General features: G+C 38.2%; 1 protein-coding gene across 1 annotated transcript; it reads left to right on the top strand.

Moving 5' to 3' along the window:
* The first annotated feature begins 2,432 nt into the window (after nt 1-2,432).
* LOC103135139 (Y+L amino acid transporter 2) lies at nt 2,433-16,195 on the top strand. The gene is made up of 12 exons (XM_007547749.2): nt 2,433-2,738; nt 6,017-6,371; nt 6,507-6,682; nt 7,695-7,837; nt 9,166-9,291; nt 10,171-10,315; nt 10,423-10,546; nt 11,496-11,599; nt 12,189-12,285; nt 12,380-12,529; nt 12,979-13,162; nt 14,634-16,195. Exons 2-12 carry the CDS (start codon nt 6,243-6,245, stop codon nt 14,726-14,728), a joined length of 1,473 nt encoding a protein of 490 aa, XP_007547811.1. The 5' UTR covers nt 2,433-2,738; nt 6,017-6,242; the 3' UTR covers nt 14,729-16,195.
* The last annotated feature ends 440 nt before the right edge of the window (nt 16,196-16,635 follow it).

Genomic DNA, 16,635 nt, shown 5'->3' with positions numbered 1-16,635 from the left:
CCCAATTACTTAAACAGGAAAACAAATCTGCATGTTTTAAATAAAATCAAAGAAAAAAAATGTGTATGTAAAAGGTGAAAATAATGAGGGTAGAAAACATTAATGTCAACAAAGATCTTGTAAATATTTTTTTTCTTTATTTTCACATGTTTCATTATTTTCATATTTTCTTTATTTTTTTCTTTATTTTCACTTTATTTTCTTTATTTTCACATGCATTTGTTAGTTTCCCTCCATTTTACTCTGAATAATGTGCTTAGACTATTTGTTACCTTTATGCTTACTTCACATATTTTATTTCCCTCCTTATTTTCTCCTAGTTTTTGTGTTGTTTATGCATTACTGTCCAACAAAGTTTCAGACTGAAAAGCAAATCAGCATAATGGTGCAGGAGAAACTACAACTGCTTGGTTTAATGCATGCTTTTACTTTGAAAATATTGTGAGGAAATATCAGTTTCTAAGTTGACTTCACTGTGGACCTGAAATGCGCGTTTAGCTGCCTGAATTGCATTGTGCCACACTCCCTTCTCCCAGCTACGGCCCGATTGCCCTTATGTCCTCCTGTAAGTTAGAGCTGGTCCTCTAGTGGCTGATTGCACTATGGGTGTTTCCTCCTTTGTGACGGTTTAGTAGGCTCATAGCACACTGCCCGTCAAGTTGATAAAAATAAATGCATCGAAAGAAACTACGATGAAGTGCTACTGAAATATTAAAATTTATCTGCCTATTTATTTATTGTTTTTTTTTAAAGGTGAATTAGAAGTAATGATTGAAAGTTCTTCTCGAGAGTTCAAACTGTATCTTAAATGATTACAACGGGATTATCTTGGATATTGGTCAAGATTTTAAAAAAGAGGAAACGTGAGCACACGAACAAATTAGTGAATAATGTATTTATAAGAAACACCACAAGATGGCAGCAAATCCCAACCAACAGAAATCCACCGAGTCGCAGCAATCACATGGCAAACACAGAGTTAAATCATTTATTACTCTAATGCTGGCTCTGATCCATGTAAGCTTTTAGTACTCTTGGGCAGTGTGCAGGTTATGACGCATTTGTTCATGTTGTTCCGCCTGCATCTGTCTTTTTTTTTTTTTTTGCCCCAAGTGAAAAGTAGAGTGACCCCATACTTCAAGATCCTTATCGAAATGTGTGTGTTTGCACTGATAAGAAATTTGCTACTTTGCTGTTTATTTAAAGTGTACGAACAGAGGCCTTATATATTGCTACTGATTAACCAGAAAGGAGTTTCTGACTCGGTTTTGTACCAGTATTGGAGAAATCCAGAAGGAAATTGTAAAAACACTAAAAAGCGTAAAATAGCTTGGCACTCGTGTAATTCATGAGTGTTTTGAATAGGTTGGTTATTTGAAAAGACACAGACAGAAATAAAGAGATAAAACTTGTTCTTCAATCTTAATTCTCATTGTTTAAGGCATCTAGGATCTTGGAAAAACAAAAACCCAAATGCCTTAGCTAAGAGCTTCAGTATCCCAAGTATGAGATTCTGCATTATGCATTTCAACTTTCAGTGTCTAGATTATGAGTTTGAAAGTAAAAATGTGTCAGTCACAAATTTCAATCTCACAATTTTGACTTTAAGCTCTTATTTATTAGATACTGTTTTATAAATATCAGTTTCAAAGTCAATTTTGAATTTCAGTTATTATGAGCTTTAAAATTATATTTAATTATTAGAGCATGATGACGACTGTCACTGTCATAACTACAAATTTCAGTCGCAATTTTGACTTTATAATCCATCAGGAGGCGGTTTAAAGCCAGCATTTTAAGACCTTAAGTATGACAGGAAAAGTCGAGATTTTTATATTTACATTCATAAATTTTGAAGTAAGAATTGTGAGATAAAAAAATGACATAAAGGAAGTTAAGGTTTGACTACAATAATCATACATATCATGACTTTCAAATGCAAAAACATTCATTTCGAAGTCATATGAGTTTAAAAAAATTTAATATGAGGTACAAAATTTGTCACAATTATAACTTTCAAGTTCATAATATTGCCCAAATTAAGTGTCAAACTTATTCTTTTGATGTTATCACATTAAGTAGAATTTTTAAAGACTATTTACAAGCGTCATTATTAAGACACATATAAAATACAAAGTCATAATTATTTTTGCAGTTTTCTTTTAAAAAAAATCAGACGATATATTTGCAGGTCATAAATATGAGATCTAAAGTTATTTTGCTAAAAACAGAAGATTCACAACCACATAATCAAAATTATGTTTTGAAAGTCCTAATGACACCAGTTTTTACTTTTGAAATCATCACTGTAATACAACCCCACAACTGTGAGCTTTCAAACTCAAAATCATAACTTTGCGTCTATCTATTATGACATACCGCGTTCATTTTTGTCTCGAGTGGCAGTAATGGGCTTCCATAACCTGCGCACCAGGTTAAACAGGCTTTCATACAGATGCACACATGCAGTTGACCGCCTGCCAAATGATGAGAGCAACGCTTCAAACTGATCTCTATTTAATACACATGAGGTTAAATCTGGGTGTTTCTGTTATTTAATGAGCCGACCTGCCCCCTGGTCTGTCTGCGAGTCTTAAGCCAACCTATGGTTGCTCTGAGGAGGGGCTTGAGCAGATGTTGAGTGCTATGCAGCGTGGATCGAAGCTAAAGTTCTTCCAACACTGCACATGGGTTGCTATTTGAGTCAAGCGGCGAGGAGTGTATGGGCACGTAACGAGGTGACTATAGTCTATTGATTTTCATTCCTTGATACATCCTTCACCCGGAGCCTAGACATTACAACATGGTTATGTAAGGGAAACGCTTCCGGCATAAATTCCTTTAACCGTTTTTAGATGTTCGGGTTAGCATGATGCAACTACTACATCACCTATGATCTCCAGCTGCCTCAGTTGTGTTAGCTTGATGCTAACCGGGGAGCTTCCGCAAAGTGGGTTTAAAATAAGCGCTGTTTGCGCTTACGCCAGAATTGTCTGGCTTAGCTAAAGTTTTTGCTAAGGAAAACAACTTGTTTTTATTCTCGCGGCTTCTCCTTTTAAATCCGCATCAGGCCAGTAGCTAACCATCAGCTGGTTGCTAATCGTTGATAACAGCGAGATGATTCTAGCGTGGCGTCGGTATGTGTGTGATGCTTTCCAAGCGGTATGGACCCATTCACATTAGCAGTGTTACATTTTTCAGCAGCACACACGGAGACGCAATGTTCTTGTCCACGTTTTCACAACCCCATTCTGTGGTCTCAGAATGTGAACCGGTGTTACGCCGACTATTGTCTACCTGGAGGAAGATGAAGCGCGGACTGAATGTCTATTTAAAAATTTCCTTTAGTCTTCAGTGATGGATAGAGATTATTCGCCTTTCCGTCTAGTTTGTTTTTGTTTTTATTATTTTAGGTGACGAGGGTAAACTCAACTCCATTGTGACCATTTCCGGAGTCCTTTTCTTTGTTAGTTTAAGCTGTATTTTTGTATAACACTAGCTTCTTGAAGCAGTGGTTTTGGGAGAAAATTTTAAAGTTTTTTGTTGTTTTTTCCCCCACATTTTCTTGTGCCATTGACTCCCATTCAAAATGGTTTTCTTTTGTTGTTGTTTTTGTTGTTTAAAGCACACAGCTTTGTCAAAATGTAATTGTTGTTGGTTTTTTTCCACAAGTTTAAGATATGTACTGTAAGTTGACCAACACGGAAATATAAATTTATCAGAATTAATATTGCTGCCAATTTTTTAAACTCCCTGGCACAGCCATTGACCTTCCTATAAAAAAAGCTTAAATCTGTAAAGCCGGCATTTGAACATAATGAAAATCTTCTAGATCTTTCTTTTTCGTGTCCAACAGACTAAGGTGGAGCTAACGTCAACAACTTTACACAAAAATAAAAAAAATTTTAGAAATGTACTTGCAGTCAGGCTCTGATGACATAATGCACAATTTCCATGTTCATATTTGAGGTGTCTTTCTTTTCTGAAAAAAGTACGACTTCAATAATGAAAATGAGCATTTAAGAGGTTAGATATTCCAAAAATGTTTATTGTCAGCTTTAATAATGCACATGCAAGGATTAAAAAGATCCACAGTTTTTACTTTATAGCTACAGAATGTCATATCCTAAATCTTTTGTTTCACATCTATTTATCAAAACTACAGTAAATCTTACTGATGAACCAGTGGAATAATTTTCTTCCTTTTTTTTAATATGATTTTTGTTTCAAATTTTTAACCAAATATCATGAAAATGTGGTGTTTTTACTTGGTGTTATCTTACTGTGAAAATATCATTGTAACACAAGCTAAACTTCTATTGGTGCTTTTCTCTGGAGCTGTTTTAATTAAGTCATGTACACTATCATCTAGCTGTACTGAAACAGAGTTTTAGAAATCGCAGAAGTTAGCCTTTGCGTATAATTGCCTAAGGTTCATCACTTAATGTGGAGCACATCGGTTCGCGTCAGAAGGCACCGTCGACAGCACATGTTTTTCTTGTTGGTGCGGCGTTTAATTGCTTCCTCCAGAGATGTATTGTAAACAGGGATCCATTAGCTGCAGGAGCCAGATTAGCTTAGGGATGCAGAACAGATGCTTGCATAATTCCATTCATATCATAAAGGGACCCATGGTGGCTCTTTGTCACAGACCAGTGGCTGCAGGTTTTTCTCTTTTTTTTTTTTTTTTTCAATTGTAAGAGAGGTCCAAAAAATGTATCAATTACAGATGAATAATACTGGAGCCATATTTGGCTGCGGTAAATCTAAAAATAGCTTTAAAAAAAAAAAAAAACTTCTTTCAGGCTCATTGTTAACCACAGATTGGTCATTACCTTCTTCACCAAAGATAAATGTACAGTGGTGTTGAGTTGTGGTTCATAATGTCTCAAAATCTACTAGAATACACTGGTCAGGCTTAACATTTTGACCATTGAGAGGTGAAGTGAATAACCCCAAGTATCTCCTCATCATGGTCCATGTTGGTGGTTGAGGCAGATAAGGAAGCAGGTCAATATTGTGACCTGATAAAAGCACGAGAACAAAGAACTGAAGAGCGACGGTTAGGTAATTGAATCAGTGTCTCCAGATATTCATTTCTGCTGGGACGTTGTCACTCTGCAGCGCTCTGTATCTATCAGCGGAGGCTCAGGAATGCGTGGTTGATCAGTTTGTTGCCTATGCAGTTGCATAGATTCAGACCTGCTTGGTTTATGCATTATTGTTGTTCAGAAGTTGGTCTGGGTGTGTCGGTTTACTTGTTAATAAATCTTAGAGATCAGACGTGACCCGTCGCAGTGTAAAATAGTTTGCATTGTTTCAGTACTTTACGTTTTTGGAAGGCTTAGGTGTGACACGTAACTCTGTTCTCAACAGAGTTGCGTGTTCAGGTTCAGGTTCTTCTGCAAAGCATGATGACGTGTTGAGGGGGTCATCCGACCTTTTGAATCGCCCGGGTTGTAGCAGGGTCAACGCCAAAACACGCTGCACATCAGCTCTAGAGTACTGGACTTCACCAGCCCTGGTGTAGTGGCCTGCATGGCAGAATGTTGTTGGTTTCCAGGGTTTCCCCCAGAAAACTTGCTAAGCCTGGTGGTTGGGTGCTAAAGCAGTCTTTCATCCAGCGGCTCGTCATGTTTTTGAGTTAAAAAATGTTTAAACTTGACAGGAAATTTGAAAATATCACTTGATAATTATGTGTTATTAAAAGATTAATACCTGAACACCAACTGTAAAGTCTTAAAAAAATGCAAACATTAAAAAAAAAAAAGCAATGCATTATAAGCTTGGTGGCCCACCAGGCTTATAATACATTGGGGGGAAACCCTGGGTTTGTATTCAGCCTCTGCTCATTGGAAGTCGAGTTGAAAAGATAGTTATTTCTAACAGCTGACAGATTCCTCATGATTCATTAGGCTAAAATCACTTTGTCCCTTTTTAGAAACTTTTAAGAGTTTTAAGAAAAAAATTGAATGTGACTGACGGTTATTTTTTTGTTTGTTTGTTTGTCTTGCAGGGTATCCAACCAGAGAAATTACACCTCGGATTCTGTTTTGAGATGTGCTTAATCTTGAACTTCCTATAAGACCAACCCCACTTGTCTTTGTCAGGACCAAACTACATATTGTGTTTTTTTTTTGGTTTTTTTTTTGTTTGTTTGTTTTTTACCAGGATAAATTTGCGCTAATCTTAATTCATCAATATTAAGCTTTGCCTTTGAGCGTTGAAATAAATTGGTAAGCATGGTGGCCGATGGAGACGCCCAGTCTGTGGGCAGCGGTGTTAGACTAAAGCAGGAGATCTCCCTCCTCCATGGGGTCTGCCTCATCGTGGGAAATATGATTGGCTCTGGAATCTTTGTCTCTCCGAAGGTAAAGACTCCTGCCCTCTTGAATAAATATTTGATCGTCATAAATGAATCTTGTTACCACCGTGTCCTCTGTGCAAACAGTGTTGCATGTTTCCCCGTTCTCTCCTGTTTCTCCACACATCTGTTGTCCCTGCAGGGAGTTCTCGGGAATACGGGCTCTTACGGCTTGTCTCTGGTGGTGTGGGCCATCGGAGGGGTATTTTCTGTGATTGGAGCGTTGTGCTACGCTGAGCTCGGTACCACTATCCGCAAATCCGGAGCGTCTTACTCTTACATTCTGGAAGCATTTGGAGGCTTTTTGGCTTTTATTCGGTATGTCGGCGCACCTTTGAAGTTGCACAAGTTTTTCTTCTTTGTAGCGTCTTGACAACAAGTACATCTCTACTCACCAAAACGTGAATTCAGTTCAAACAGTGAAGGTTATGTAGGATGATTATGCATGGATTGTAAATGTCTTGTTTTTGTTACTTTTGATGAAAATGGCTTCAAGTTAATGAAAACTGAAAATTCAGTTTCTCAGATACTTTGAACATGACCAAAAAGAAAAAAAAAAACAACAACAAAAAAGCTGTTTCCTGGTGCAAACATCACAATCCTCTGAAGCGTGTGTGTTAAACTCGAGACGCGTGGGCCACAACCGGCCTGCCGTAACGATTTCTGTGGCCCTCCAGGCCTCAGAAATTGAACTTCAAGATAATAGTTGTGTGCTTAAGCATTAATTAATCAGTCAAATCAAATCTGTTTCTATTTGCATAGAATGCAGTTAATGTGAGAAGATGTTCAATATTATTTTTGAGGAGTACGAATCAAATCCAGAGAATATTTTAAGTTTGTTAACATGTAGTTTTATTTATATGTTCTACCACAACCGGCCCTTTGAGAACATTCACGATCTTGATTTGGTCCACAACCTTTAGAGTTTAAAAGCTGTGATTTTTCCTTGTTGCATATGCTCTTTTCTTTCCATCACATTTTTTCCTTCCACTCAACTTTCCAACAAAATGCTGTGTACAGCGTGTTTCTGTGACTGTCCCTCCCTGTGAAGAATTTTACTGAAACCTGAACAAATACAGATTAAGGTCCGTCGTAAGATAATTAGATTTCTGAAATTGGGTTTTCTGTAATCAGATTTCCTTTGAAGCTAAATTTGCTGCTTATATGATCCGTAAGACACAATCATGAAAAGTAACAGAAAGCACATTTTGATTTGACTTAGACACACATTAATGTTGGTGTAGCTCATATTTTAAAACCCCGTTAGATCTAGCGACGTGCATGCTAAAAGTGTCCAACAACAGTAACTGGTCTTTCATCTCGACTGCAGACTCTGGACGTCCCTGCTGATCGTAGAGCCAGCCTCTCAGGCAGTGATAGCCTTGACCTTCTCCAACTATTTGGTCCAGCCTTTCTACCCCACCTGCTTCGCCCCGTACTACCCGGTCCGCCTCATTGCAGCTGCCATAATATGTAAGACTCTTCTCCTAAGCATGCTGCATGATTTTTGTTTTTTTTAATCTCTTGTATGTTTACCTACCTGTTTTTTTAAAGCACACATGAGGTAAGTTCAGATGGTATAGCTCACAGGTTTACACACAACACCACCAACCTTTTGGTAACTATAGTTCAAACAAGTGTACTGAAACACTTAAAGGCGGTAATTATTTGTCATACAAAATCTTTGGTGTTATGTGTGAATTCTTATTGTATGGCTATACTTGCCTGCAAGTAAGTAGGTATGGCCACTTCTGCATGGTTTGAATAAAAATAAAAAATAAGGTCTTAGAGTGGTCCTGACTTGAATCCGGTTTAGATGCTTTAAAAACACCAAAGACACCCGAAGAGTAGCTGACTAAAACAATTTTGTACTAAGAAAGCCAAAATGTCTCCACAGTAATGTAAAAGACTGACGGCCAGTCATAAAGACCATATGACTGTGGTCGTCAAGGAGACGCAGAAAGTTGTTAGGGTTAGAGGAAAATTGCTTGTTCCACATTGGCCTAAACTGTTACGGCTAGATTTTATTTTGGTTCCCCCCTCCACACATGAGATCATCGTTTTGGAAAAACTGCGTCTAGCGTTTACTCTGATTCTCTTTGATGCAAATATTTAATTGCTCTGTAATCCAGTCTCTCATAAACCTGTAGTACAATTACAGCTTTTCCAGCTATCAGCTGTTTCACTTGCTTGTGGAACTGAAAACTGTTAAGTTTACAATACACACAGTTCCTCAAACGCCGAGATCCATGCACATAAACTGCACATAGTCTTGGATTAGAGCTTCCTCTTATATGAAATGTTTTCTGCAGGAGCCAGGTTCACAATTTGAACATGATTGCATCATATGTGCAGCATGAAAATGGAGGGGAACAAGCTTGAGTTTTAGAGCCTTTGGCATCTCGACATAATACCTTAATCCTGTCTTCGCTGTGAGATCATAAAGCTGTGTGTATTTACAGCTGCACTGGTGATTAACTCTTAATGCATCCTGAGTGGTAAAAGACAACAGCAGAGGCTTAGGGATGGTAAATTAAGGAGGACTTTGAAGAATGAAGACAATGCAAACACACTAGCTGATCCTTAAACCTGTTGGATTTATTTAAACAACCAGGTGTATTACCGTGACAGATCATAAGTGTCTTTAGGCAAAAGCTTCAAAAAGTTCAGTGAAACCAGCTATAAACTTAAAAATGCAAATATTCTTGCAAGTTTTCAGATTTCTACTTTGAAGGATTTTGATCATACAATTTAAATGTTTAATATATCCATTTTAATTGTTTTTTTTGTTTTTTTTACAGGTTTGTTGACTGCTGTAAACTGCATGAAAGTAAAATGGGGAGCGATCCTCCAGGTCATCTCTACTGTAGCAAAGGTGCTGGCTCTCATCGTCATCATCATCGCCGGCTTGGTGAAGCTGGGTCAAGGTATCGTCCCGTTAACTCTGTCGCGTCTGCAGCAGCGCCGGTCGGTCCCAGCAGTTTGGAGTCGAGGCTCACGGAGGACGACTTGAACGCTGTTGCCTCTGTTCAGAGTCGCAGCTGGAAAGTTTTACTAGTTACTGATTAGCCTAAGAGGAGGTGGAACCAGATGGCTTAAAGCATGGGTTTTTAATACGTGCTAATCATTAATGGGTATTGATGGATTTTATGTATGAGTGAGGTGTTTATAGTTTTGGATTTGAGTAAATTAGATTGCTTTATCGCTTGTTATTTATTCTAAACTGCAATGCGTTGACGTTAATGTTTTGGGAAGGTATGGCGAAGAGTTGCAAAATGTGAAATTAACTCGACTTTCTAAATCTCTCTTGTGAAAATAAATAAATAAAACCTACTAATCGTTGCATGTTGGGCCTCAGAGGTGAAGGCAGCATCATTTTCTAAATACAGGCATTGATTTTTAACCTCGGCTTCAGAGAACAAAGAATTTCTCACATAATTTTTCTGCATTGCTAACAAATGTGGTGCTAATAAAAATGTTGCCTTTAGAAATACAAAGATTGTTTTTTTTTCTTTCTTTTTAATGTCAAATGTTTGGATAATGTTGGCACTGCATTAATTTTGTCATAAATTATCATTTCACTTGGAGTGAAAGCCTCATTCACTTGAGTCCAACTGTTTAATCTAATCGGTTCTAAAATGATTGAAATATATTAATTTAATTTGGATGCTTTGGATTTTAATGTTAGAATTTATTGGCATTTGTTCACCAGTGCAATATCTAAATATATATATTGCATAATGACAGTGACAGTTTGAACAATTGAACATTTTTCTTTGTTTTTTTTATTGTTTTTTGTTGGGAAGGTTTTGACCAGAATTTTCAAGAGCCGTTCAAAGACTCCAAGCTGGAAATGGGCCACATGGCTTTGGCTCTTTATTCAGCTCTCTACTCCTACTCTGGCTGGGACACACTCAACTTCATCACAGAGGAGATCCAGAACCCAGAGAGGTGCGGTCTCCTGTTCCTGCCGTGTCCTTTACGTGAGCGCTCACTTTGAAACTAACAAAGATGCACTAAAACGTTTTTAAGCCATTTTCCCTTTACTTCCCTTGTAGGAATCTCCCTTTGTCCATTGCCATTTCCATGCCCATTGTCACAATAATCTACATCTTAACCAACGTAGCTTACTATGTGGTCATGGACGCAGACACTCTGCTCAACAGTGAAGCTGTTGCTGTGGTGAGTTTCTGTGCGGTTCTCAGAATTAAAAAGCAAAGGCGGCGATGTGGCGTTCACATGGTAACCTGTCAAACATGCTGATTTTATGAACAGGCTGATTAGCAACGGCTTGTAAAGATATTCATGTCAATTGAGCCTGGTTTTTTATTATTATTATTTGATGATCAAAACAAGGTGCAGAGAGAATTTTTGAAGAAAAAGCTGGAAAAAAAAAAGAAGAAAAATTTGCATTTCTTCCCTCAAGAATCCATATTTAATAGAACCATTATCTTTAAGTAAAGCATTTCTTCTTGCTACCCTTCCATGAACACCAGATTTGTGGAGCGTGACACAATTATGTACCAAAATCCTCCCAAAAAATACTTTGGTTGTCACATCAATGTGTTTGAAAATACAAGGATCTCCCTTTATGGTCATCATAGAAGCGCCTGGTTATGATCTGCACTTCCTGTCTTTGACCGTCATCATTTCCAGTCTGGTAGACGAGCACCGATGCATGCATCTGGCGATGGTGCGTCCCTTCGGTTATCTGCGACCGAGGGAGTAGAGACTGCAGCTAAAGACATTAGTGCTCTACGCAGGAGCAGCAGGGAGGTTCATGATCTGATTACAGCGCAGATGGAGGAACAATTGTTCTTAACGACCCTTGTCAGTGCCGTTTTATAATTTTTATTGCGGTCTGATGGCTTACTTATGATGCCAAGCTATGACCTGGGTCAGTGGACCGAGAATGAAGCGATTCCTTGAAAGCAAACATCTTCTGCTTCCATCTTACAACTCTTAGAAATTTAAACTTGGAGTCAGAGTAACCGAAACTAATTAATCCCGTTTTGATCTCAGCTGGTGTCGGTTTTAGTCATTAACCCAAAAATGATTCCTGTTTCGTCCCTAGGCTTTGTTACTGAATCTTTTCTGCATTAGTGATGATCTCTGTTTACTGTCCCGTCAGACATTTGCAGATGAAGTCCTGGGCTGGGCTCGATGGATGATCCCGTTCTCTGTGGCCGTTTCGTGTTACGGAGGCCTCAACTCATCCATCATTGCTGCCTCCAGGTGGGTGTAAAATTTTATGCCATTCGACATGGCATAAAATTATGGCGGTATCAAATCAAAAATGTGTTATTTTGCATTTTCAAATTGCATAGGCGATTTGCTGCTTAAATGTTTTCTTCACCTTTTGACATGAACCGTTGCTGCCAGAGCCACCACTGTTCTGAAAGGACAATTAGGACAGACATGGAATTGACAGGAAATTACAAATTAACCTGTCACCATAATCGCTACAGTCATAGTCGGCTTTAATTGTCTTTGGAATCTGTTTTTAGATCGCAGGTGCTGAAATGTAATTCTAGCACGTACATTCATACTTGATTGCTCCACTTTTGCCACATAACACAAATAAGCTGTACTGATAAAGTTTTCATCTAATAGGATAACTGTGTCTCCACTGCTTTTAGTGGACTTGCACTGCAGGAACGAAACGATGGAAAATTTTAGAGGTTTCGAAACTGTAACCTTTCCGTAACCCTTGACTAAATCTAGCCCATTTTGAAGATTCCTCGAAGGACCGGTTTGCATTTGTTTCTTTTTTCTTTTTTTTTCTTTTTTTTTGTCCTTTGCAACATTTGTTTTCGCCCCGCAGGTTGTTTTTTGTTGGCTCCAGAGAAGGCCACCTGCCCAACGTCCTGTGCATGATCCACATTAAACGTTACACCCCGATTCCAGCCCTGCTTTTCAATGTTGGTTTGTTTAATATTTTAGTAGCTCTCAAGCAAAACTCTGCACTCAGCCTCTGTCTGTGTCTCATGCACGTGTGTGCTTCTCTTCTTCAAGGGGGTCATGTCGTTAATTTACCTCTCCGTGCCCGACGTCTTCCGGTTGATCAACTACTTCAGCTTTAATTACTGGCTGTTCATCGGCCTGTCGATAGCCAGTCAGATCTACCTTCGACTCAGGTTTCCCGATTTGCCGCGCCCTGTTAAGGTAGGACACCTGTTGGCAGTCGCTTTAGCTGCGCATGTCGACACGCAACTCCCAAAACGTTGGGAATACCTGCACTCCGGTTTTATTGGTTCAGTGAAAACTTGAAGGATTTGTATTTGATTTGCTCGGCAAATTTCCATCCTCACTTTTTGTCACGGTTGGTGATGGACTGAAGGTAAAATTATCAGACTGATATATCTTACCAAAGTATTGGCAGTCTTCTTTTTCTTTTTTTCTGTACTTGACAGCAAAAACCATTGTGTGCCTTATCAACATATTCATATTTTCAGGAATAACTCTGGTTAATTTTAACTTAATACTCCCATGGCAACTAAGTAACTTGGAGTAACAGAGAGTTTTTTTTGTTGTTTTTTTTTAATAATGTCTTCCTTTTATATTTTCTTATGCATATATTAATTCATGTGTTCTTTATATATGTTTCTCCGCAGCTGTCTCTGTTCTTCCCGATAGTTTACTGCTTGTGCAGCATTTTCCTGGTGGTTGTTCCCCTTTACAGTGACACCATCAACTCTTTTGTTGGAATCGCTGTTGCTCTGTCCGGAGCTCCAGTCTACTATATTTGTGTCCATCTACCTCCCACGTCTAGACCGCCCTTCCTCCGGAAAATGCTCGGTAAGATCCTCCGTGTTGCATGACACTGCAGTGTTGTTGTGTTTTTTTTCAGTTAAGCTTTTTTTTTTCCATTAGAATAAATTATAAATACCAAATGGTGCTTAAACGTATTTTTCATTTAGATTTTTCCATCAGCCTTAATAATGTTACAGAATCTGTAACGAATGGAGAAAAGTTGTCCAACGTTACAGTTTGGTTTGTTTAGTCGTCCTCATTTTCAGTCTGAGTCTGAAAAAATGTTTTTAATTGTTCCTGAGTGCAGTTTGTAGGCCAGATTAGTGATTTCTATGGGGTTCATGAAGAAGTGGGTTTATTAAGCAACAAACGTCACGTCCAAACCCAGACACATGATGTCCTTAAGGAAACCTCCTCTGATCTGGATTAACGAGATCAAACTCTCTCTGCCGAGGACCTGATCCAAACCAGATTTGCTGGCCAATCTGTCAAAGTTGCTGTTGTGTTTCTTGTTTTTTTACTTTCTCCAAGTATTTGAAGTGGTAACTGAAATACTCATTGTGTAGTATTTCCTAAAAAGCAGGTTCTTTAGATAATTATCTCCTTCCTTCTCTGCTCTGTATCTACATAGACATTTGATGTTTAACTTGCCAGGGGATTCTCATGGTATGCTGACATCGCTGACAAAAAATACCACAGTTTTCACCTTATTTACACAATCTCCTAAAAAGCAAAAGTACAGCATGATCTAATTGACTTTATTTCTCCTCCGATGTGAGCCTAGTCAAAACCTGACGAGTTTAGTATTATTTGAACTTCATTTTTAAATTGTAGTTAGTTGCCAGATTTACAAACAGCTGATAGTGTGCTAAGCTTATTTCAATCAATCAATCAAATTTTATTTGTATAGCACATTTCAGCAGCTAGGCATTTCAAAGTGCTTTACATAATTAAAATAAAAACAGCATCTGACATTGAATAAACAATGAGAAAGAGAGATTTTAAGAAAAAGAAACGGTGAGAAAGAGAAATTAAAGTAAAAATAAAGAGATTTAAAAAAAATATTAACAGTGGCATTAAAAATATTAACAGAACAGAATTACTTAATTTTATGTTGTGTAATCACTTCTTTGCTCGTTGGCTTAAACAACCTCGTGTTCCTCTGAGTAACTTTCTGCAGTAAGAAGCTTTTCCTTGACTCGTTTTTCAAACAGAACAGTGTTGGGAGCTCAGACGGGACTCAGATTAGTGTTTCAAAGTTCAGTCCACTGGAAAGTCTGCATACACTAAATAATGAAGCAGTGTGTACATGTATTTATATCTCAGGAACACTCTGTCCTCATCCTACTGCACAATTACCAGCATGCAGTGCAAAATGGTCCAAGAAAAGTTTTGAGCTTATTGTTTGCAAACCCAGGACTTAAAAAAATAAAATGTTAGTTTAATGAAAATAAGTAGATTGAGTTTGTCTTGATTTATTTTTCTCATGCTTTTCTTTTTTGTCCTCAACCTGCAGATAAGATTTCCCTGTTCACCCAGAAACTGTGCTTCTGCTGCGTGGCCTCGCCCGATATTGATCTGGACAACATAGAACCAGAGAAGACAGAATGATGCAGCAACGAAGAACCCAGAGAGAAGCTCTCTGTCTGAATGGAGGATGATTTGGGTACACAGATGAAGAAAGCCGAGTTGTACATTACCAGGGATGAGATTAAAAAAAAAAAAAAGTAAATGAGCATGAGGGAACCTGAAGAGAGGAGCCGCACAAACTTCCTGCCCTCCTCTTCTCACATCTTTCAGCCGGCGAAGCGGCAGCAGGGTGTTTCACACATAAGCAGTTTACAGCATTTTGATTAAGAGTTTAAAGTTGTGTGTGTGTGTGTGTGTGTGTGTGTGTGTGTGTGTGTGGTAATGGCAGCAGCAGGGTGAGAGGGGAAACTCGCCGGCACTCCTCAGATATCACAAAAACAGTTTTGCACATCTTCTATTGACTGTTCTGTGGGTTACAAATAGTTTTGTTACGCATTCCTAAACCGAAGGACCAAGTGCCGATTATTTTACTTTTTTTTTTTTTTTTTTCCCAACAGTTGTTAGGTCAACATGTCCAGCTGTTTTTCACTCATTTCACATTTCGTCTTTATTTAGAAAACCTTCTGCTCTAAGTAGTCTCCTCTTTGTAGGTGACGTTAACGTCCATCAGCAAGGTAGAAGTGGCTTCATTCGGCAAATTTTTGTTACAGTTGTGCCTTATTTTTGTCCTTGCCTTTTTTTCCCCACACGTGCAAACAGCTGAGGATGGAAACCTTTTCTTATATACTGTAACTGTTGCAGGATTAAATGCCCCGTTTAATGTTTAGAGGCAAACCTCAAGATCGGTCATGCTGTTTGTACTGATCCCTGCCAGCCTCAAAGGATTGTGAAACATTTAGGGCATTTAATGTTGCAGTGCTTTGTCATAGAGCTAATAAAATTCAGACTTTTGTGTTATTCAGCTGTGTGGAGTTTGAGCTGCATGTAGAAATGTGGTCCTTCTGAACTGTACGTGCCTTCCAAGTGTGGTGAAATTTTCCTGCCTGTTGCAACGTCTTGAGCACAATTGTTGAAACTTTACTGTAACGTAGCCAGATGTTCTTCTTGTCCAAAGCATTTGCTGCACCAAGCAGTCCTTAGCTTGATGAGTCGTATTTACATGAACACTTCCACGGCATAAGTTAAAAACAAAGACAAATGCAGTTCATGTGCTCATTTGCTTTTGGATTCTAGTAGATGTTGAGACCAAACTATAGTGAGCTGTTTGTTTTAAAGAAAGTATTGACTGTACTATATTTAGTCCATTTCCAGCAGATATGAGCTTATATTTAACTACAGGCAGTGAATGTTGCAATATACATGAGTGTTTGCTGTTTCAGTGGATACCAAACGTTTGAAATTTGTTGGGAAATAGAAGTGTTGAGTCTTTGTTTGTACCTTTCTGTGGACGTAGACCAACCAAATGCTGAAAACCGTTTAACTGTTTATTATTTCACCAGAGGGATGTATGTGCTGTGTGTTTTATTCAAATAAAGTTGAGATGATGTACGTTTTTTTTTTTTCCGGACTTTATACTTTTTGCCACTAGAGGTCACTGTTTTTTAATCTGAGAAAATGAATGAAATGTTTTTTAAAAAGTTTAGCTCGATTTTTGTTTATGAAGATTACATTTTGAAAAAGCTTATTGCTTCAAAGAATTATGTGTAACAATTCAATATTTTAGGCAATGTTTAAATTATGAAATGTCTTTGAGAAAAATATTATGGGGTTTTGGGACCACACCTACCTAAATAGCTAAAATCCGCAAATGGTTGAGACCCATTCTAAATAAGCTTGTCGCTGCCTATTTTAATAGTTCAAACACAAAGCGGACCTTAACATGCAGTGGAAACCATCTTGTACGCAAAAGCCAGAATTTAGTCCTGGAGTTATAGCCAGCAACAATGAAAATAAATTGCCCTTCCAGATTGGCTGCTTTGCAAATGGTG

Source organism: Poecilia formosa, unplaced genomic scaffold, assembly GCF_000485575.1.
Source record: "Poecilia formosa unplaced genomic scaffold, Poecilia_formosa-5.1.2 Scaffold21, whole genome shotgun sequence".
NCBI lineage: Eukaryota > Metazoa > Chordata > Actinopteri > Cyprinodontiformes > Poeciliidae > Poecilia > Poecilia formosa.
Note: the sequence above shows the minus strand (reverse complement) of the source record. Positions and strands in the feature narration are given on the sequence as shown.

Coding starts and splice junctions, on each gene's coding strand:
- LOC103135139 (XM_007547749.2), top strand. CDS start 6,243: ATGGTGGCCGATGGAGACGCCCAGTCTGTGGGCAGCGGTGTTAGACTA. Junction 11,600..12,188: donor TCCATCATTGCTGCCTCCAG/GTGGGTGTAAAA, acceptor TTCGCCCCGCAG/GTTGTTTTTTGTTGGCTCCA. Junction 12,286..12,379: donor TTCCAGCCCTGCTTTTCAAT/GTTGGTTTGTTT, acceptor CTCTTCTTCAAG/GGGGTCATGTCGTTAATTTA.